This window comes from Oncorhynchus nerka, linkage group LG13 (assembly GCF_034236695.1).
Source record: "Oncorhynchus nerka isolate Pitt River linkage group LG13, Oner_Uvic_2.0, whole genome shotgun sequence".
Lineage (NCBI taxonomy): Eukaryota > Metazoa > Chordata > Actinopteri > Salmoniformes > Salmonidae > Oncorhynchus > Oncorhynchus nerka.
In genome coordinates, this window is record NC_088408.1 from 104,345,068 (window position 1) to 104,370,628 (window position 25,561).

The 25,561-nt window shown below is 38.4% G+C and overlaps 1 protein-coding gene across 3 annotated transcripts in view; it reads left to right on the forward strand.

Moving 5' to 3' along the window:
• Positions 1-25,561, forward strand: part of dapk1 (death-associated protein kinase 1) — a 206,973-nt gene that overhangs the window by 132,594 nt on the left and 48,818 nt on the right. For all 3 annotated transcript variants that reach the window (XM_065026935.1, XM_065026936.1, XM_065026937.1), the window contains 4 exons: positions 5,855-6,052; positions 7,114-7,212; positions 16,536-16,613; positions 19,206-19,422. In XM_065026935.1, coding sequence (XP_064883007.1) covers positions 5,855-6,052; positions 7,114-7,212; positions 16,536-16,613; positions 19,206-19,422 — 592 coding nt within the window. The remainder of the gene's footprint in view (positions 1-5,854; positions 6,053-7,113; positions 7,213-16,535; positions 16,614-19,205; positions 19,423-25,561) is intronic.

Below are 25,561 nucleotides of genomic sequence, written 5' to 3' on the forward strand. Positions count from 1 at the left end.
ACTATTACTATGATATTACTATACTATTACTATACTATTACTATGATATTACTATACTATTACTATGATATTACTATGATATTACTATGATATTACTATACTATTACTATGATATTACTATACTATTACTATACTATTACTATGGTATTACTATACTATTACTATACTATTACTATGATATTACTATACTATTACTATACTATTACTATACTATTACTATACTATTACTATGATATTACTATACTATTACTATACTATTACTATGATATTACTATACTATTACTATACTATTACTATGATATTACTATACTATTACTATACTATTACTATGATATTACTATGATATTACTATACTATTACTACGATATTACTATACTTTTTTATTTTTTTTTATTTTTTTTACGTGTTATTTCTTACATTAGTACCCCAGGTCATCTTAGGTTTCATTACATACAGTCGAGAAGAACTACTGAATATAAGATCAGCGCCAACTCACCATCAGTACGACCAAGAATATGTTTTCCGCGACGCGGATCCGGTGTTCTGCCTTACAAACAGGACAACGGAATGGATCGCATGCAGCGACCCAAGGAAACGACTCCGAAAAAGAGGGAAACGAGGCGGTGTTCTGGTCAGACTCCGAAAAAGGGCACATCGCGCAGCACTCCCCAGCATTCTTCTTGCCAATGTCCAGTCTCTTGACAACAAGGTTGACGAAATCCGAGCAAGAGTAGCATTCCAGAGGGACATCAGAGACTGCAACGTTCTCTGCTTCACAGAAACATGGCTTACTGGGAAGACGCTATCCGAGGCGGTGCAGCCAACGGGTTTCTCCACGCATCGCGCCGACAGAAACAAACATCTTTCTGGTAAGAAGAGTGGCGGGGGCGTATGCCTCATGACTAACGAGACATGGTGTGATGAAGGAAACATACAGGAACTCAAATCCTTCTGTTCACCTGATTTAGAATTCCTCACAATCAAATGTAGACCGCATTATCTTCCAAGAGAATTCTCCTCGATTATAATCACAGCCGTATATATCCCCCAAGCAGACACATCGATGGCTCTGAACGAACTTTATTTAACTCTTTGCAAACTGGAAACCATTTATCCGGAGGCTGCATTCATTGTAGCTGGGGATTTTAACAAAGCTAATCTGAAAACAAGACTCCTAAATTTTACCAGCATATCGATTGCGCAACCAGGGGTGGTAAAACCTTGGATCATTGTTACTCTAACTTCCGCGACGCATATAAGGCCCTGCCCCGCCCCCTTTCGGAAAAGCTGACCACGACTCCATTTTGCTGATCCCTGCCTACAGGCAGAAACTAAAACAAGAGGCTCCCACGCTGAGGTCTGTCCAACGCTGGTCAGACCAAGCTGACTCCACACTCCAAGACTGCTTCCATCACGTGGACTGGGACATGTTTCGTATTGCGTCAGATGGAAATATTGACGAATACGCTGATTCGGTGTGCGAGTTCATTAGAACGTGCGTCGAAGATGTCGTTCCCATAGCAACGATAAAAACATTCCCAAACCAGAAACCGTGGATTGATGGCAGCATTCGCGTGAAACTGAAAGCGCGAACCACTGCTTTTAATCAGGGCAAGGTGTCTGGTAATATGTCCGAATATAAACAATGCAGCTATTCCCTCCGCAAGGCTATTAAACAAGCTAAGCGTCAGTACAGAGACAAAGTGGAATCTCAATTCAATGGCTCAGACACAAGAGGCATGTGGCAGGGTCTACAGTCAATCACGGACTACAAGAAGAAACCCAGCCCAGTCACGGACCAGGATGTCTTGCACCCAGGCAGACTAAATCACTTTTTTGCCCACTTTGAGGACAATACAGTGCCACTGACACGGCCTGCAACGAAAACATGCAGTCTCTCCTTCACTGCAGCCGAGGTGAGTAAGACATTTAAACGTGTTAACCCTCGCAAGGCTGCAGGCCCAGACGGCATCCCCAGCCGCGCCCTCAGAGCATGCGCAGACCAGCTGGCCGGTGTGTTTACGGACATATTCAATCAATCCCTATACCAGTCTGCTGTTCCCACATGCTTCAAGAGGGCCACCATTGTTCCTGTTCCCAAGAAAGCTAAGGTAACTGAGCTAAACGACTACCGCCCGTAGCACTCACTTCCGTCATCATGAAGTGCTTTGAGAGACTAGTCAAGGACCATATCACCTCCACCCTACCTGACACCCTAGACCCACTCCAATTTGCTTACCGCCCAAATAGGTCCACAGACGATGCAATCTCAACCACACTGCACACTGCCCTAACCCACCTGGACAAGAGGAATACCTATGTGAGAATGCTGTTCATCGACTACAGCTCGGCATTCAATACCATAGTACCCTCCAAGCTCGTCATCAAGCTCGAGACCCTGGGTCTCGACCCCGCCCTGTGCAACTGGGTACTGGACTTCCTGACGGGCCGCCCACAGGTGGTGAGGGTAGGCAACAACATCTCCCGCTGATCCTCAACACGGGGCCCCACAAGGGTGCGTTCTGAGCCCTCTCCTGTACTCCCTGTTCACCCACGACTGCGTGGCCATGCACGCCTCAACTCAATCATCAAGTTTGCGGACGACACAACAGTGGTAGGCTTGATTACCAACAACGACGAGACGGCCTACAGGGAGGAGGTGAGGGCCCTCGGAGTGTGGTGTCAGGAAAATAACCTCACACTCAACGTCAACAAAACTAAGGAGATGATTGTGGACTTCAGGAAACAGCAGAGGAACACCCCCTATCCACATCGATGGATCAGTAGTGGAGAGGGTAGCAAGTTTTAAGTTCCTCGGCATACACATCACAGACAAACTGAATTGGTCCACTCACACTGACAGCGTCGTGAAGAAGGCGCAGCAGCGCCTCTTCAACCTCAGGAGGCTGAAGAAATTCGGCTTGTCACCAAAAGCACTCACAAACTTCTACAGATGCACAATCGAGAGCATCCTGGCGGGCTGTATCACCGCCTGGTACGGCAACTGCTCCGCCCTCAACCGTAAGGCTCTCCAGAGGGTAGTGAGGTCTGCACAACGCATCACCGGGGCAAACTACCTGCCCTCCAGGACACCTACACCACCCGATGTTACAGGAAGGCCATAAAGATCATCAAGGACATCAACCACCCAAACCACTGCCTGTTCACCCCGCTATCATCCAGAAGGCGAGGTCAGTACAGGTGCATCAAAGCTGGGACCGAGAGACTGAAAAACAGCTTCTATCTCAAGGCCATCAGACTGTTAAACAGCAATCACTAACATTGAGTGGCTGCTGCCAACACACTGTCATTGACACTGACCCAACTCCAGCCACTTTACTAATGGGAATTGATGGGAAATGATGTAAATATATCACTAGCCACTTTAAACAATGCTACCTTATATAATGTTACTTACCCTACACTATTCATCTCATATGCATATGTATATACTGTACTCTAGATCATCGACTGCATTCTTATGTCACTAGCCACTTTAACTATGCCACTTTGTTTACTTTGTCTACATACTCATCTCATATGTATATACTGTACTCGATACCATCTACTGTATGCTGCTCTGTACCATCACTCATTCATATATCCTTATGTACATATTCCTTATCCCCTTACACTGTGTATAAGACAGTAGTTTTGGAATTGTTAGTTAGATTACTTGTTGGTTATCACTGCATTGTCGGAACTAGAAGCACAAGCATTTCGCTACACTCGCATTAACATCTGCTAACCATGTGTATGTGACAAATAAAATTTGATTTGATTTGATTTGATTTACTATTACTATACTATTACTATGATATTACTATACTATTACTATACTATTGCTATACTATTACTATACTATTACTATGATATTACTATACTATTACTATACTATTACTATGATATTACTATACTATTACTATACTATTACTATACTATTACTATGATATTACTATACTATTACTATGATATTACTATACTATTACTATACTATTACTATACTATTACTATGATATTACTATACTATTACTATACTATTACTATGATATTACTATACTATTACTATGATATTACTATACTATTACTATACTATTACTATGATATTACTATACTATTACTATACTATTACTATGATATTACTATACTATTACTATACTATTACTATACTATTACTATGATATTACTATACTATTACTATACTATTACTATGATATTACTATACTATTACTATACTATTACTATGATATTACTATACTATTACTATATTACTATACTATTACTATGATATTACTATACTATTACTATGATATTACTATACTATTACTATGATATTACTATACTATTACTATACTATTACTATACTATTACTATGATATTACTATACTATTACTATACTATTACTATGATATTACTATACTATTACTATGATATTACTATACTATTACTATACTATTACTATACTATTACTATGATATTACTATACTATTACTATACTATTACTATGATATTACTATACTATTACTATACTATTACTATGATATTACTATACTATTACTATACTATTACTATGATATTACTATACTATTACTATACTATTACTATACTATTACTATGATATTACTATACTATTACTATACTATTACTATGATATTACTATACTATTACTATACTATTACTATGATATTACTATACTATTACTATATTACTATACTATTACTATGATATTACTATACTATTACTATACTATTACTATGATATTACTATACTATTACTATACTATTACTATGATATTACTATACTATTACTATACTATTACTATACTATTACTATACTATTACTATGATATTACTATACTATTACTATACTATTACTATGATATTACTATACTATTACTATACTATTACTATACTATTACTATGATATTACTATGATATTACTATACTATTACTATACTATTACTATGATATTACTATGATATTACTATGATATTACTATACTATTACTATGATATTACTATACTATTACTATACTATTACTATACTATTACTATGATATTACTATACTATTACTATACTATTACTATGATATTACTATACTATTACTATGATATTACTATGATATTACTATACTATTACTATACTATTACTATACTATTACTATGATATTACTATACTATTACTATACTATTACTATACTATTACTATGATATTACTATACTATTACTATACTATTACTATACTATTACTATGATATTACTATACTATTACTATGATATTACTATGATATTACTATGATATTACTATACTATTACTATACTATTACTATGATATTACTATGATATTACTATTACTATGATATTACTATACTATTACTATGATATTACTATACTATTACTATACTATTACTATGATATTACTATGATATTACTATACTATTACTATGATATTACTATGATATTACTATACTATTACTATGATATTACTATGATATTACTATACTATTACTATACTATTACTATACTATTACTATGGTATTACTATACTATTACTATGATATTACTATATTGCTATGATATTACTATACTATTACTATGGTATGACTATTACTATGATATTACTATATTGCTATGATATTACTATACTATTACTATGGTATGACTATTACTATGATATTACTATACTATTACTATGATATTACTATACTATTACTATGATATTACTATACTATTACTATGATATTACTATACTATTACTATACTATTACTATACTATTACTATGATATGACTGTGATATTCCTGGGATATAGTATTACTAGTACTGGTAGAGATCTATGACATGGGGCCGTGTTCAGGACAGCCACATAGCGCTCCACCTGGCTGTGAGGAGGTGCCAACTGGAGGTGGTCAGATGTTTGCTCCGTCACCCTTGCCCCGTCGACCATCAGGATCGCCACGGCAACACGCCGCTGCACATCGCCTGTAAGGACGGCAACTTGCCCGTTGTCACGACACTGTGTGCTGCCAAGGCAACCCTCGACCTTCCCAACAAGGTAGAGATACTATATTGTATTAATCAATTGACCAGACTACCCAGCAAGGTAGAGATACTATATTGTATTAATCAATTGACCAGACTACCCAGCAAGGTAGAGATACTATATTGTATTAATCAATTGACCAGACTACCCAGCAAGGTATCTATTATTATCAGTCCCTCAATCTGCCAATCAATTCATCAGTCAATCAATCAACAGCATTACTTCCCATTAAAAACATGACAACAAGGCTTCATATCTCTCTCTGCTAAACAGGACTCTAATATAATCCCATTATAACTCACCTTCTGGTTCTGGTACCAGCGTTGTGATATTCATGTATTCTGAGACTGGATTGAAGCCATTTCTGTTTTTGTGTAGATCTTTCCCCCCCTAAAGGATTGTGGGAGGTGATGTGTGTCTGAAAGCCTGAGCGTCTTGTATTTATTCATTTTGAGATCTGCCGTGAAATATTAAGGGTTTCCTCGAGCTGGTACCGACAGGTCTGATTGTCACGTAGAGGGAAATGATTCTAGTTGAATTGAAAAGTCTGGTCTGATTTTCCTCTTGAATTAATGTAAACACCACTGTGATGCGTGCTATTGGTTAAGTCCTGTCTGTGTGGTGCGTGCTATTGGCTAAGTCCTGTCTGTGTGATGCGTGCTATTGGTTAAGTCCTGTCTGTGTGGTGCGTGCTATTGGTTAAGTCCTGTCTGTGTGATGCGTGCTATTGGTTAAGTCCTGTCTGTGTGATGCGTGCTATTGGTTAAGTACTGTCTGTGTGATGCGTGCTATTGGTTAAGTCCTGTCTGTGTGATGCGTGCTATTGGTCCTCGTTAGGAGGCATCCATCAGACTGGGTTAATAATTAGTTGAATCAGTCAGATGAAGTCTGGTTTCTGCTGTTGAACTTCTTTTGCTTTCCTCCTTACTTTACACTTCACTAACTGTACCAACATAACGCTCTGATGACCTCTAACCTCTGTCTCTCTCCACATGGCAGCTATCAACAGTCTTCTACAGGTAGTCAGACACCTGACCTCTAACCCCTGACCTCTAACCCCTGTCTCTCTCCAGTATGGCAGGACACCTCTCCACATGGCAGCTATCAACGGTCTTCTAGAGGTAGTCAGACACCTGTGTGTAGCTGGGGCCAATACAGACGTCGTCACCAATGTAAGTTATTTAAGCAATAAGGTCCGGGGGGGCGTGGCATATGGCCAATATATCACGGCTAAGTGCTGTTATTAGGCACGACGCAACGCAACGTGGCTCGAACCACCAAGTTTATATTAACCTTGATACCACACCTTTCATGAGGCTGTGTTTCTGGGACAATTGAAGGTACCAACACATATCTCTGTGGAACTCTCAAATCAAAAACTAAAATGGAAACTAGTGGGTTGATCTGGAACTCATCCCTACTGTACAGTTACATCCCTACTGTACAGTTACATCCCTACTATACAGTTACATCCCTACTATACAGTTACATCTGTATAGTTACATCCCTACTGTACAGTTACATCTGTATAGTTACATCCCTACTGTCCAGTTACATCTGTATAGTTACATCCCTACTGTACAGTTACATCCATACTGTACAGTTACATCCCTACTGTACAGTTACATCCCTACTGTACAGTTACATCTATACAGTTACATCCCTACTATACAGTTACATCCCTACTGTACAGTTACATCTATACAGTTACATCCCTACTATATAGTTACATCCCTACTATACAGTTACATCCCTACTATATAGTTACATCCCTACTATACAGTTACATCCCTACTGTACAGTTACATCTATACAGTTACATCCCTACTATATAGTTACATCCCTACTATATAGTTACATCCCTACTGTACAGTTACATCCCTACTATACAGTTACATCCCTACTGTACAGTTACATCCCTACTGTACAGTTACATCCCTACTGTACAGTTACATCCCTACTATATAGTTACATCCCTACTATATAGTTACATCCCTACTATACAGTTACATCCCTACTGTACAGTTACATCCCTACTGTACAGTTACATCCCTACTGTACAGTTACATTCCTACTATACAGTTACATCCCTACTGTACAGTTACATCCCTACTGTACAGTTACATCCTTACTGTACAGTTACATCTATACAGTTACATCCCTACTATACAGTTACATCCCTACTATACAGTTACATTCCTACTGTACAGTTACATCCCTACTATATAGTTACATCCCTACTGTACAGTTACATCCCTACTGTACAGTTACATCCCTACTATACAGTTACATCTGTATAGTTACATCCCTACTGTACAGTTACATCTGTATAGTTACATCCCTACTGTACAGTTACATCCCTACTGTACAGTTAAATCCCTACTGTACAGTTACATCCCTACTATACAGTTACATCCCTACTATACAGTTACATTCCTACTGTACAGTTACATCCCTACTATATAGTTACATCCTTACTGTACAGTTACATCCCTACTATACAGTTACATCCCTACTGTACAGTTACAACCCTACTATATAGTTACATCCCTACTGTACAGTTACATCCCTACTGTACAGTTACATCCCTACTGTACAGTTACATCCCTACTGTACAGTTACATTCCTACTGTACAGTTACATCCCTACTGTACAGTTACATCTGTATAGTTACATCCCTACTATACAGTTACATCCCTACTGTACAGTTACATCCCTACTATACAGTTACATCTGTATAGTTACATCCCTACTGTACAGTTACATTCCTACTGTACAGTTACATCCCTACTGTACAGTTACATCCCTACTGTACAGTTACATCCCTACTATACAGTTACATCCCTACTATACAGTTACATTCCTACTGTACAGTTACATCCCTACTGTACAGTTACATCCCTACTATACAGTTACATCTGTATAGTTACATCCCTACTATACAGTTACATCTGTATAGTTACATCCCTACTATACAGTTACATCCCTACTCTACAGTTACATCCCTACTCTACAGTTACATTCCTACTGTACAGTTACATCCCTACTATATAGTAACATCTGTATAGTTACATCCCTACTATACAGTTACATCCCTACTATACAGTTACATCCCTACTGTACAGTTACATCTATACAGTTACATACCTACTATACAGTTACATCCCTACTCTATAGTTACATCTGTATAGTTACATCCCTACTATACAGTTACATCCCTACTGTACAGTTACATCCCTACTATACAGTTACATCCCTACTATACAGTTACATCTGTACAGTTACATCCCTACTATACAGTTACATCCCTACTATACAGTTACATCCCTACTGTACAGTTACATCCCTACTGTACAGTTACATCCCTACTGTACAGTTACATTCCTACTATACAGTTACATCCCTACTATACAGTTACATCTGTACAGTTACATCCCTACTGTACAGTTACATCCCTACTGTACAGTTACATCCCTACTGTACAGTTATATCCCTACTGTACAGTTACATCTATACAGTTACATCCCTACTGTACAGTTACATCCCTACTATATAGTTACATCCCTACTATATAGTTACATCCCTACTATATATTTACATCCCTACTGTACAGTTACATTCCTACTGTACAGTTACATCCCTACTGTACAGTTACATTCCTACTATACAGTTACATCTCTACTATACAGTTACATCCCTACTATACAGTTACATCCCTACTGTACAGTTACATCTATACAGTTACATCCCTACTATATAGTTACATCCCTACTATATAGTTACATCCCTACTGTACAGTTACATCCCTACTATACAGTTACATCCCTACTATATAGTTACATCCCTACTGTACAGTTACATCCCTACTGTACAGTTACATCCCTACTGTACAGTTACATCTATACAGTTACATCCCTACTATATAGTTACATCCCTACTATATAGTTACATCCCTACTATACAGTTACATCCCTACTGTACAGTTACATCCCTACTGTACAGTTACATCCCTACTATACAGTTACATCCCTACTGTACAGTTACATCCCTACTGTACAATTACATTCCTACTGTACAGTTACATCCCTACTGTACAGTTACATCCCTACTATACAGTTACATCCCTACTGTACAGTTACATCCCTACTGTACAGTTACATCTATACAGTTACATCCCTACTATACAGTTACATTCCTACTGTACAGTTACATCCCTACTGTATAGTTACATCCCTACTGTACAGTTGCATCCCTACTGTACAGTTACATCCCTACTATACAGTTACATCTGTATAGTTACATCCCTACTGTACAGTTACATCTGTATAGTTACATCCCTACTATACAGTTACATCCCTACTGTACAGTTAAATCCCTACTGTACAGTTACATCCCTACTATACAGTTACATCCCTACTATACAGTTACATTCCTACTGTACAGTTACATCCCTACTATATAGTTACATCCCTACTGTACAGTTACATCCCTACTATACAGTTACATCCCTACTGTACAGTTACAACCCTACTATATAGTTACATCCCTACTGTACAGTTACATCCCTACTATACAGTTACATTCCTACTGTACAGTTACATCCCTACTGTACAGTTACATCCCTACTATACAGTTACATCTGTATAGTTACATCCCTACTATACAGTTACATCCCTACTGTACAGTTACATCCCTACTATACAGTTACATCTGTATAGTTACATCCCTACTGTACAGTTACATCCCTACTGTACAGTTACATCCCTACTGTACAGTTACATCCCTACTGTACAGTTACATTCCTACTGTACAGTTACATCCCTACTGTACAGTTACATCCCTACTGTACAGTTACATCCCTACTGTACAGTTACATCTATACAGTTACATCCCTACTATACAGTTACATTCCTACTGTACAGTTACATCCCTACTATATAGTTACATCTGTATAGTTACATCCCTACTGTACAGTTACATCCCTACTGTACAGTTACATCCCTACTATACAGTTACATCTGTATAGTTACATCCCTACTGTACAGTTACATCTGTATAGTTACATCCCTACTGTACAGTTACATCCCTACTGTACAGTTAAATCCCTACTGTACAGTTACATCCCTACTGTACAGTTAAATCCCTACTGTACAGTTACATCCCTACTATACAGTTACATCCCTACTATACAGTTACATTCCTACTGTACAGTTACATCCCTACTATATAGTTACATCCCTACTGTACAGTTACATCCCTACTATACAGTTACATCCCTACTGTACAGTTACAACCCTACTATATAGTTACATCCCTACTGTACAGTTACATCCCTACTATACAGTTACATTCCTACTGTACAGTTACATCCCTACTGTACAGTTACATCCCTACTATACAGTTACATCTGTATAGTTACATCCCTACTATACAGTTACATCCCTACTGTACAGTTACATCCCTACTATACAGTTACATCTGTATAGTTACATCCCTACTGTACAGTTACATTCCTACTGTACAGTTACATTCCTACTGTACAGTTACATCCCTACTGTACAGTTACATCCCTACTGTACAGTTACATCCCTACTATACAGTTACATTCCTACTGTACAGTTACATCCCTACTGTACAGTTACATCCCTACTATACAGTTACATCTGTATAGTTACATCCCTACTATACAGTTACATCCCTACTCTACAGTTACATCCCTACTCTACAGTTACATCATTACTGTACAGTTACATCCCTACTGTACAGTTACATTCCTACTGTACAGTTACATCCCTACTATATAGTAACATCTGTATAGTTACATTCCTACTGTACAGTTACATCCCTACTATATAGTAACATCTGTATAGTTACATCCCTACTATACAGTTACATCCCTACTGTACAGTTACATCTATACAGTTACATACCTACTATACAGTTACATCCCTACTCTATAGTTACATCTGTATAGTTACATCCCTACTATACAGTTACATCCCTACTGTACAGTTACATCCCTACTGTACAGTTACAACCCATCTGTACAGTTACATCCCTACTATACAGTTACATCCCTACTGTACAGTTACATCCCTACTATACAGTTACATCCCTACTATACAGTTACATCTGTACAGTTACATCCCTACTATACAGTTACATCCCTACTATACAGTTACATCCCTACTGTACAGTTACATCCCTACTGTACAGTTATATCCCTACTGTTCAGTTACATTCCTACTATACAGTTACATCCCTACTATACAGTTACATCTGTACAGTTACATCCCTACTATACAGTTACATCCCTACTGTACAGTTACATCCCTACTATACAGTTACATCCCTACTGTACAGTTACATCCCTACTATATAGTTACATCCCTACTGTACAGTTACATCCCTACTGTACAGTTACATCCCTACTATACAGTTACATCCCTACTGTACAGTTACATCCCTACTATACAGTTACATCCCTACTGTACAGTTACATCTATACAGTTACATCCCTACTGTACAGTTACATCCCTACTATACAGTTACATCCCTACTGTACAGTTACATTCCTACTGTACAGTTACATTCCTACTGTACAGTTACATCCCTACTGTACAGTTACATCCCTACTATACAGTTACATCTGTATAGTTACATCCCTACTATACAGTTACATCCCTACTGTACAGTTACATCCCTACTATACAGTTACATCTGTATAGTTACATCCCTACTGTACAGTTACATCCCTACTGTACAGTTACATCCCTACTGTACAGTTACATCCCTACTGTACAGTTACATTCCTACTGTACAGTTACATCCCTACTGTACAGTTACATCCCTACTGTACAGTTACATCCCTACTGTACAGTTACATCTATACAGTTACATCCCTACTATACAGTTACATTCCTACTGTACAGTTACATCCCTACTATATAGTTACATCTGTATAGTTACATCCCTACTGTACAGTTACATCCCTACTGTACAGTTACATCCCTACTATACAGTTACATCTGTATAGTTACATCCCTACTGTACAGTTACATCTGTATAGTTACATCCCTACTGTACAGTTACATCCCTACTGTACAGTTAAATCCCTACTGTACAGTTACATCCCTACTATACAGTTACATCCCTACTATACAGTTACATTCCTACTGTACAGTTACATCCCTACTATATAGTTACATCCCTACTGTACAGTTACATCCCTACTATACAGTTACATCCCTACTGTACAGTTACAACCCTACTATATAGTTACATCCCTACTGTACAGTTACATCCCTACTATACAGTTACATCCCTACTGTACAGTTACATTCCTACTGTACAGTTACATTCCTACTGTACAGTTACATCCCTACTGTACAGTTACATCCCTACTATACAGTTACATCTGTATAGTTACATCCCTACTATACAGTTACATCCCTACTGTACAGTTACATCCCTACTATACAGTTACATCTGTATAGTTACATCCCTACTGTACAGTTACATCCCTACTGTACAGTTACATCCCTACTGTACAGTTACATCCCTACTGTACAGTTACATTCCTACTGTACAGTTACATCCCTACTGTACAGTTACATCCCTACTGTACAGTTACATCCCTACTGTACAGTTACATCCCTACTGTACAGTTACATCTATACAGTTACATCCCTACTATACAGTTACATTCCTACTGTACAGTTACATCCCTACTATATAGTTACATCTGTATAGTTACATCCCTACTGTACAGTTACATCCCTACTGTACAGTTACATCCCTACTATACAGTTACATCTGTATAGTTACATCCCTACTGTACAGTTACATCTGTATAGTTACATCCCTACTGTACAGTTAAATCCCTACTGTACAGTTACATCCCTACTATACAGTTACATCCCTACTATACAGTTACATCTGTACAGTTACATCCCTACTGTACAGTTACATCTGTATAGTTACATCCCTACTGTACAGTTACATCCCTACTGTACAGTTAAATCCCTACTGTACAGTTACATCCCTACTATACAGTTACATCCCTACTATACAGTTACATTCCTACTGTACAGTTACATCCCTACTATATAGTTACATCCCTACTGTACAGTTACATCCCTACTATACAGTTACATCCCTACTGTACAGTTACAACCCTACTATATAGTTACATCCCTACTGTACAGTTACATCCCTACTATACAGTTACATTCCTACTGTACAGTTACATCCCTACTGTACAGTTACATCCCTACTATACAGTTACATCTGTATAGTTACATCCCTACTATACAGTTACATCCCTACTGTACAGTTACATCCCTACTATACAGTTACATCTGTATAGTTACATCCCTACTGTACAGTTACATTCCTACTGTACAGTTACATTCCTACTGTACAGTTACATCCCTACTGTACAGTTACATCCCTACTGTACAGTTACATCCCTACTATACAGTTACATTCCTACTGTACAGTTACATCCCTACTGTACAGTTACATCCCTACTATACAGTTACATCTGTATAGTTACATCCCTACTATACAGTTACATCCCTACTCTACAGTTACATCCCTACTCTACAGTTACATCCTTACTGTACAGTTACATCCCTACTGTACAGTTACATTCCTACTGTACAGTTACATCCCTACTATATAGTAACATCTGTATAGTTACATTCCTACTGTACAGTTACATCCCTACTATATAGTAACATCTGTATAGTTACATCCCTACTATACAGTTACATCCCTACTGTACAGTTACATCTATACAGTTACATACCTACTATACAGTTACATCCCTACTCTATAGTTACATCTGTATAGTTACATCCCTACTATACAGTTACATCCCTACTGTACAGTTACATCCCTACTGTACAGTTACATCCCATCTGTACAGTTACATCCCTACTATACAGTTACATCCCTACTGTACAGTTACATCCCTACTATACAGTTACATCCCTACTATACAGTTACATCTGTACAGTTACATCCCTACTGTACAGTTACATCCCTACTATACAGTTACATCCCTACTGTACAGTTACATCCCTACTATATAGTTACATCCCTACTGTACAGTTACATCCCTACTGTACAGTTACATCCCTACTATACAGTTACATCCCTACTGTACAGTTACATCCCTACTATACAGTTACATCCCTACTGTACAGTTACATCTATACAGTTACATCCCTACTGTACAGTTACATCCCTACTATACAGTTACATCCCTACTGTACAGTTACATCCCTACTGTACAGTTACATCTATACAGTTACATCCCTACTGTACAGTTACATCCCTACTATATAGTTACATCCCTACTATATAGTTACATCCCTACTGTACAGTTACATTCCTACTGTACAGTTACATCCCTACTGTACAGTTACATCCCTACTGTACAGTTACATCCCTACTATACAGTTAGATCCCTACTGTACAGTTACATCTATACAGTTACATCTATACAGTTACATCCCTACTATACAGTTACATCCTTACTGTACAGTTACATCCCTACTATACAGTTACATCCCTACTATACAGTTACATCCCTACTATATAGTTACATCCCTACTATACAGTTACATCTGTACAGTTACATCCCTACTATACAGTTACATCCCTTCTATACAGTTACATCCCTACTCTACAGTTACATCCCTACTCTACAGTTACATCCTTACTGTACAGTTACATCCCTACTGTACAGTTACATTCCTACTGTACAGTTACATCCCTACTATGTAGTAACATCTGTATAGTTACATCCCTACTATACAGTTACATCCCTACTATACAGTTACATCCCTACTGTACAGTTACATCTATACAGTTACATACCTACTATACAGTTACATCCCTACTATATAGTTACATCTGTATAGTTACATCCCTACTATACAGTTACATCCCTACTGTACAGTTACATCCCTACTGTACAGTTACATCCCTACTGTACAGTTACATCCCTACTGTACAGTTACATCTGTACAGTTACATCCCTACTATACAGTTACATCCCTACTATACAGTTACATCCCTACTATACAGTTACATCTGTACAGTTACATCCCTACTATACAGTTACATCCCTACTATACAGTTACATCCCTACTGTACAGTTACATCCCTACTGTTCAGTTACATTCCTACTATACAGTTACATCCCTACTATACAGTTACATCTGTACAGTTACATCCCTACTGTACAGTTACATCCCTAGTGTACAGTTACATCCCTACTGTTCAGTTACATTCCTACTATACAGTTACATCCCTACTATACAGTTACATCTGTACAGTTACATCCCTACTATACAGTTACATCCCTACTGTACAGTTACATCCCTACTGTACAGTTACATCCCTACTATACAGCATTGTTTGTGTTTTTCTCACTCTCTCTCCCCCTTTTCTCTCTCCCTCTCCCTCCTTCTCTGTCCCTCAGGACGGTAAAACAGCAGAAGATTTGGCAGTGCAGGAGCAGCAGGAGCATGTTGCTGTGTTGCTGGTTAAACTGAAGAAGGTACTACCACACATCTCTGTGGTCCTCCACATCACATAGATTATTTTTAATGATTTTTTTATTTAACCAGGCAAATCAGTTAAGAACAAATTCTTATTTTCAATGACGGCCTAGGAACAGTGGGTTAACTGCCTTGTTCAGGGGCAGAACGACAGATTTTTAACTTGTCAGCTTGGAGATTTGATCTGGCCCAACACTCTACACACAATACCCCATAATGTCAAAGTTCACATTTTTACAAATTAATAAAAAATGAAAAGCTGAAATGTCTTCAGTCAGTATTCAACCCATTTGTTACGGCCTAAATCAGTTCAGGAGTAATAATGTGCTTAACAAGTCACATAATAAGATGCATGGACTCACTGTGTGTTTAACATCATTTTTTAATGACTCCCTCATCTCTGAACCCCACACCTACAGTTGAAGTCAGAAGTTTACATACACCTTAGCCAAATATATTTAAACTCAGTTTTTCACAATTCCTGACATTTAATTCTAGTAAAAATTCTGTTTTAGGTCAGTTAGGATCACCACTTTATTTAAGAATGTGAAATGTCAGAATAATAGTAGAGAGAATGATTTATTTCAGCTTTTATTTCTTTCATCACATTCCCAGTGGGTCAGAAGTTTACATTCACTCAATTAGTATTTGGTAGCATTGCCCTTTTAAATTGTTTAACTTGGGTCAAATGTTTCGGGTTGCCTTCCACAAGATTTCCACAATAATTTGTGAAATAATCTGTCTGTAAACTAGTTTTGGAAAAATAAAAAATGTCCTAACCGACTTGCCAAAACTATAGTTTAACAAGAAATGTGTGGAGTGGTTGAAAAACGGGTTTTAATGACTCCAACCTGAGTGTATGTAGACTAGTTTTAATGACTCCAACCTGAGTGTATGTAAACTAGTTTTAATGACTCCAACCTAAGTGTATGTAAACTAGTTTTAATGACTCCAACCTAAGTGTATGTAAACTAGTTTTAATGACTCCAACCTAAGTGTATGTAAACTAGTTTTAATGACTCCAACCTAAGTGTACAGTGCCTTGCCCAAGTATTCGGCCCCCTTGAACTTTGCGACCTTTTGCCACATTTCAGGCTTCAAACATAAAGATATAAAACTGTATTTTTTTGTGAAGAATCAACAACAAGTGGGACACAATCATGAAGTGGAACATTTATTGGATATTTCAAACTTAATTATTCAAAATTATTCCCATCTTCCCTCCCCATCCTCCTTCCCATCTTCCCTCCCCCATCCTCCCTCCCTCCTTCCCTTCCTTCCCATCTTCCCTCCCCATCCTCCCTCCCCATCCTCCTTCCATTCCTTCCCATCTTCCCTCCCTCCCTCCCTTCCCATCTTCCCTCCCTCCCTCCCTTCCCATCTTCCCTCCCCCATCCTCCCTCCCTCTCTTCCTTCCCATCTTCCCGCCCCCTCCCTCCCTCCCCCTCCTTCCCATCCTCCCTCCCTTCCCATCTTCCCTCCCCCATCCTCCCTCCCTTCCCTCCCCATCCTCCCTCCCTTCCCATCTTCCCTCCCCCCATCCTCCCTCCCTTCCCTCCCCCATCCTCCCTCCCTTCCCTCCCCATCCTCCCTCCCTCTCTTCCTTCCCTCCCCATCCTCCCTCCCTCTCTTCCTTCCCTCCCTCCCTCCCTTCCTTCCCATCTTCCTTCCTTCCTTCCTCACTCCCTCCCTCCCTCCCTCCTTCCGTCACATCCTTGCTCCCTCCCTCCCTCCCCTCCTTCCGTCACATCCTTGCTCCCTCCCTCCCTCTCTCCCTCCCTCTCTCCCCTCCCTCCCTCCTTCCGTCACATCCTTGCTCCCTCCCTCCCTCCTTCCCTCCCTCCTTCCTCTTCCCTCCCTCCTTCCCATCTTCCCTCCCTCCCTCCCCTCCTTCCCATCTTCCCTCCCCCATCCTCCTTCCCATCTTCCCTCCTTCCCTTCCTTCCCTCCCTCCTTCCCTTCCCCTCCCCATCCTCCTCCCCATCTTCCCTCCCCTCCCCATCCTCCTCCCCATCTTCCCTCCCCATCCTCCCTCCATTCCTCCCCATCCTCCCTTCCCATCTTCCCCTACCCATCCTCCCTCCCCTCCTTCCCATCTTCCTCCCCATCCTCCTTCCCATCTTCCCTCCCTCCCTCCTTCCCTTCCTTCCCATCTTCCCTCCCCATCCTCCCTCCCCATCCTCCTTCCATTCCTTCCCATCTTCCCTCCCCATCCTCCCTTCCCATCTTCCCTCCCCATCCTCCCTCCCCTCCTTCCCATCTTCCCTCCCCATCCTCCCTTCCCATCTTCCCTCCCCTAATTCCCTCCTTCCTTCCCTCCCCTAATTCCCTCCCTCCTTCCCATCTTCCCTCCCCATCCTCCCTCCCCTCCTTCCCATCTTCCCTCCCCATCCTCCCTTCCCTCCTTCCCTCCCCATCCTCCCTCCCTCTGTTCCCTCCCTCCCTCCCTTCCCTCCTTCTCTTTCTCAGCATGTGACAGAAGGGAAGTGTCCATTCATAAAAGTTTCCACTGCTACTTCAGGTCTATAGTAGTATTTCTCTTCACTCAATATTTGTTATATGATCTGATTGTTCCCCGTCCCCCTCTCCAGAACAACCATAAAGGCAGCTACATCCAGGCTCTGCGTCCCACCAGCACCCCCCAGCCTCGGGTCAAGCTGAAGCTGCTGGGCCACTGTGGCTGTGGGAAGAGCTCCCTCCTGGAGAGTCTGAAGTGTGGCATCCTAAGGGGCTTCTTCAGGAGGAGACGACCACGGGGCAACAACACCCCACGACACCCCAACTCACCCATGGATGGCAAGGCTGCAGGTAGGATTCACACACACACACACACAGGGACACACACACACAGGGACACACTGGTTTTAATGGCTGAGGATGAACCGTAGCAACATATCAAGCCCCAAGATAAGTTATTACTTATCTTTACCCCAACTCACCATATTATTAAGATGTTCATGTATCTGGCCAAGGGCTTTCTTTGACAGGAAAAAAGCCAAGGGCTTTCTTTGACAGGAAAAAAGCCAAGGGCTTTCTTTGACAGGAAAAAAGCCAGGGCTTTCTTTGACAGGAAAAAAGCCAAGGGCTTTCTTTGACAGGAAAAAAGCCAAGGGCTTTCTTTGACAGGAAAAAGCCAAGGGCCAGGAAAAAGCCAGGGCTTTCTTTGACAGGAAAAAAGCCAGGGCTTTCTTTGACAGGAAAAAAAGGGCTTTCTTTGACAGGAAAAAAGCCAAGGGCTTTCTTTGACAGGAAAAAAGCCAAGGGCTTTCTTTGACAGGAAAAAAGCCAAGGGCTTTCTTTGACAGGAAAAAAGCCAAGGGCTTTCTTTGACAGGAAAAAAGCCAAGGGCTTTCTTTGACAGGAAAAAAGCCAAGGGCTTTCTTTGACAGGAAAAAAGCCAAGGGCTTTCTTTGACAGGAAAAAAGCCAAGGGCTTTCTTTGACAGGAAAAAAGCCAGGGCTTTCTTTGACAGGAAAAAAGCCAAGGGCTTTCTTTGACAGGAAAAAAGCCAGTTGACAGTATGGTAGTATAGTAAACAGTCAGTATAGACAGTATGGTAGTATAGTAAACAGTCAGTATAGTGTATAGACAGTATGGTAGTACAGTAAACAGTCAGTATAGTGTATAGACAGTATTAGATAGGAAAAAGTATAGACAGTATGGGCTTTCTTTGACAGTAAAAAGCAGTCAGTTGACAGTATGGTAGTATAGTAAACAGTCAGTATAGACAGTATGGTAGTATAGTAAACAGTCAGTATAGATAGACAGTATGGTAGTATAGTAAACAGTCAGTATGGTAGTATAGTAAACAGTCAGTATAGTGTACAGTATGGTAGTATAGTAAACAGTCAGTATAGACAGTATGGTAGTATAGTAAACAGTCAGTATAGACAGTAAACAGTGGTAGTATGGTAGTAAAAACAGTCAGTATAGACAGTATGGTAGTATAGTAAACAGTCAGTATAGTGTATAGACAGTATGGTAGTATAGTAAACAGTCAGTATAGTGTATAGACAGTATGGTAGTATAGTAAACAGTCAGTATAGACAGTATGGTATTATAGTAAACAGTCAGTATAGACAGTATGGTAGTATAGTAAACAGTCAGTATAGTCTATAGACAATATGGTAGTATAGTAAACAGTCAGTATAGACAGTATGGTAGTATAGTAAACAGTCAGTATAGACAGCATGGTAGTATAGTAAACAGTCAGTATAGTGTATAGACAGTATGGTAGTATAGTAAACAGTCAGTATAGACAGTATGGTAGTATAGTAAACAGTCAGTATAGTGTATAGACAGTATGGTAGTATAGTAAACAGTCAGTATAGACAGTATGGTAGTATAGTAAACAGTCAGTATAGACAGTATGGTAGTATAGTAAACAGTCAGTATAGACAGTATGGTAGTATAGTAAACAGTCAGTATAGTGTATAGACAGTATGGTAGTATAGTAAACAGTCAGTATAGTGTATAGACAGTATGGTAGTATAGTAAACAGTCAGTATAGACAGTATGGTAGTATAGTAAACAGTCAGTATAGTGTATAGACAGTATGGTAGTATAGTAAACAGTCAGTATAGACAGTATGGTAGTATAGTAAACAGTCAGTATAGACAGTATGGTAGTATAGTAAACAGTCAGTATAGACAGTATGGTAGTATAGTAAACAGTCAGTATAGACAGTATGGTAGTATAGTAAACAGTCAGTATAGACAGTATGGTAGTATAGTAAACAGTCAGTATAGACAATATGGTAGTATAGTAAACAGTCAGTATAGTGTATAGACAGTATGGTAGTATAGTAAACAGTCAGTATAGTGTATAGACAGTATGGTAGTATAGTAAACAGTCAGTATAGACAGTATGGTAGTATAGTAAACAGTCAGTATAGTGTATAGACAGTATGGTAGTATAGTAAACAGTCAGTATAGTGTATAGACAGTATGGTAGTATAGTAAACAGTCAGTATAGACAGTATGGTAGTATAGTAAACAGTCAGTATAGACAGTATGGTAGTATAGTAAACAGTCAGTATAGACAGTATGGTAGTATAGTAAACAGTCAGTATAGTGTATAGACAGTATGGTAGTATAGTAAACAGTCAGTATAGACAGTATGGTATATAGAAACAGTCAGTATAGACAGTATGGTAGTATAGTAAACAGTCAGTATAGTGTATAGACAGTATGGTAGTATAGTAAACAGTCAGTATAGACAGTATGGTAGTATAGTAAACAGTCAGTATAGACAGTATGGTAGTATAGTAAACAGTCAGTATAGTGTATAGACAGTATGGTAGTATAGTAAACAGTCAGTATAGACAGTATGGTAGTATAGTAAACAGTCAGTATAGACAGTATGGTAGTATAGTAAACAGTCAGTATAGTGTATAGACAGTATGGTAGTATAGTAAACAGTTAGTATAGACAGTATGGTAGTATAGTAAACAGTCAGCATAGTGTATAGTAAACAGTATGACAGTATGGTATAGTAAACAGTCAGTATAGTGTATAGACAGTATGGTAGTATAGTAAACAGTCAGTATAGACAGTATGGTAGTATAGTAAACAGTCAGTATAGACAGTATGGTAGTATAGTAAACAGTCAGTATAGTGTATAGACAGTATGGTAGTATAGTAAACAGTCAGTATAGTGTATAGACAGTATGGTAGTATAGTAAACAGTCAGTATAGACAGTATGGTAGTATAGTAAACAGTCAGTATAGTGTATAGACAGTATGGTAGTATAGTAAACAGTCAGTATAGACAGTATGGTAGTATAGTAAACAGTCAGTATAGACAGTATGGTAGTATAGTAAACAGTCAGTATAGACAGTATGGTAGTATAGTAAACAGTCAGTATAGTGTATAGACAGTATGGTAGTATAGTAAACAGTCAGTATAGACAATATGGTAGTATAGTAAACAGTCAGTATAGTGTATAGACAGTATGGTAGTATAGTAAACAGTCAGTATAGTGTATAGACAGTATGGTAGTATAGTAAACAGTCAGTATAGACAGTATGGTAGTATAAAACAGTATGGTAGTATAGTAAACAGTCAGTATAGTGTATAGACAGTATGGTAGTATAGTAAACAGTCAGTATAGTGTATAGACAGTATGGTAGTATAGTAAACAGTCAGTATAGACAGTATGGTAGTATAGTAAACAGTATAGTGTATAGACAGTATGGTAGTCAGTATAGACAGTATGGTAGTATAGTAAACAGTCAGTATAGACAGTATGGTAGTATAGTAAACAGTCAGTATAGACAGTATGGTAGTATAGTAAACAGTCAGTATAGACAGTATGGTAGTATAGTAAACAGTCAGTATAGACAGTATGGTAGTATAGTAAACAGTCAGTATAGACAGTATGGTAGTATAGTAAACAGTCAGTATAGACAGTATGGTAGTATAGTAAACAGTCAGTATAGACAGTATGGTAGTATAGTAAACAGTCAGTATAGACAGTATGGTAGTATAGTAAACAGTCAGTATAGACAGTATGGTAGTATAGTAAACAGTCAGTATAGACAGTATGGTAGTATAGTAAACAGTCAGTATAGACAGTATGGTAGTATAGTAAACAGTCAGTATAGACAGTATGGTAGTATAGTAAACAGTCACTATAGACAGTATGGTAGTATAGTAAACAGTCACTATAGACAGTATGGTAGTATAGTAAACAGTCAGTATAGACAGTGTGGTAGTATAGTAAACAGTCAGTATAGACAGTATGGTAGTATAGTAAACAGTCAGTATAGTGTATAGACAGTATGGTAGTATAGTAAACAGTCAGTATAGTGTATAGACAGTATGGTAGTATAGTAAACAGTCAGTATAGTGTATAGACAGTATGGTAGTATAGTAAACAGTCAGTATAGACAGTATGGTGGTATAGTAAACAGTCAGTATAGACAGTATGGTAGTATAGTAAACAGTCAGTATAGACAGTATGGTAGTATAGTAAACAGTCAGTATAGACAGTATGGTAGTATAGTAAACAGTCGGTATAGTGTATGGTAGTATAGTAAACAGTCAGTATAGACAGTATGGTAGTATAGTAAACAGTCAGTATAGTGTATAGACAGTATGGTAGTATAGTAAACAGTCAGTATAGACAGTATGGTGGTATAGTAAACAGTCAGTATAGACAGTATGGTAGTATAGTAAACAGTCAGTATAGTGTATAGACAGTATGGTAGTATAGTAAACAGTCAGTATAGACAGTATGGTAGTATAGTAAACAGTCAGTATAGACAGTATGGTAGTATAGTAAACAGTCAGTATAGACAGTATGGTAGTATAGTAAACAGTCAGTATAGACAGTATGGTAGTATAGTAAACAGTCAGTATAGACAGTATGGTAGTATAGTAAACAGTCAGTATAGACAGTATGGTAGTATAGTAAACAGTCAGTATAGACAGTATGGTAGTATAGTAAACAGTCAGTATAGACAGTATGGTAGTATAGTAAACAGTCAGTATAGACAGTATGGTAGTATAGTAAACAGTCAGTATAGACAGTATAGTAGTATAGTAAACAGTCAGTATAGACAGTATGGTAGTATAGTAAACAGTCACTATAGACAGTATGGTAGTATAGTAAACAGTCAGTATAGACAGTGTGGTAGTATAGTAAACAGTCAGTATAGACAGTATGGTAGTATAGTAAACAGTCAGTATAGTGTATAGACAGTATGGTAGTATAGTAAACAGTCAGTATAGTGTATAGACAGTATGGTAGTATAGTAAACAGTCAGTATAGACAGTATGGTGGTATAGTAAACAGTCAGTATAGACAGTATGGTAGTATAGTAAACAGTCAGTATAGTGTATAGACAGTATGGTAGTATAGTAAACAGTCAGTATTGACAGTATGGTAGTATAGTAAACAGTCAGTATAGTGTATAGACAGTATGGTAGTATAGTAAACAGTCAGTATAGACAGTATGGTGGTATAGTAAACAGTCAGTATAGACAGTATGGTATTATAGTAAACAGTCAGTATAGTGTATAGACAGTATGGTAGTATAGTAAACAGTCAGTATAGACAGTATGGTAGTATAGTAAACAGTCAGTATAGTGTATAGACAGTATGGTAGTATAGTAAACAGTCAGTATAGACAGTATGGTAGTATAGTAAACAGTCAGTATAGTGTATAGACAGCATGGTAGTATAGTAAACAGTCAGTATAGTGTATGGTAGTATAGTAAACAGTCAGTATAGACAGTATGGTAGTATAGTAAACAGTCAGTATAGACAGTATGGTAGTATAGTAAACAGTCAGTATAGACAGTATGGTAGTATAGTAAACAGTCAGTATAGTGTATAGACAGTATGGTAGTATAGTAAACAGTCAGTATAGTGTATAGACAGTATGGTAGTATAGTAAACAGTCAGTATAGACAGTATGGTAGTATAGTAAACAGTCAGTATAGTGTATAGACAGTATGGTAGTATAGTAAACAGTCAGTATAGACAGTATGGTGGTATAGTAAACAGTCAGTATAGACAGTATGGTAGTATAGTAAACAGTCAGTATAGACAGTATGGTAGTATAGTAAACAGTCAGTATAGACAGTATGGTAGTATAGTAAACAGTCAGTATAGACAGTATGGTAGTATAGTAAACAGTCAGTATAGACAGTATGGTAGTATAGTAAACAGTCAGTATAGACAGTATGGTAGTACAGTAAACAGTCAGTATAGACAGTATGGTAGTATAGTAAACAGTCAGTATAGTGTATAGACAGTATGGTAGTATAGTAAACAGTCAGTATAGACAGTATGGTAGTATAGTAAACAGTCGGTATAGTTTGGATTCCAAGAACACAGGATGAGATGTTACTATCCTTTGCGCAAGCACTTCCAAGGGTTAATGAACAGTGAGCGTGGTGAAATTTGGGGAGCGCATCGTCAGTAGTGTACCGTTGGTTC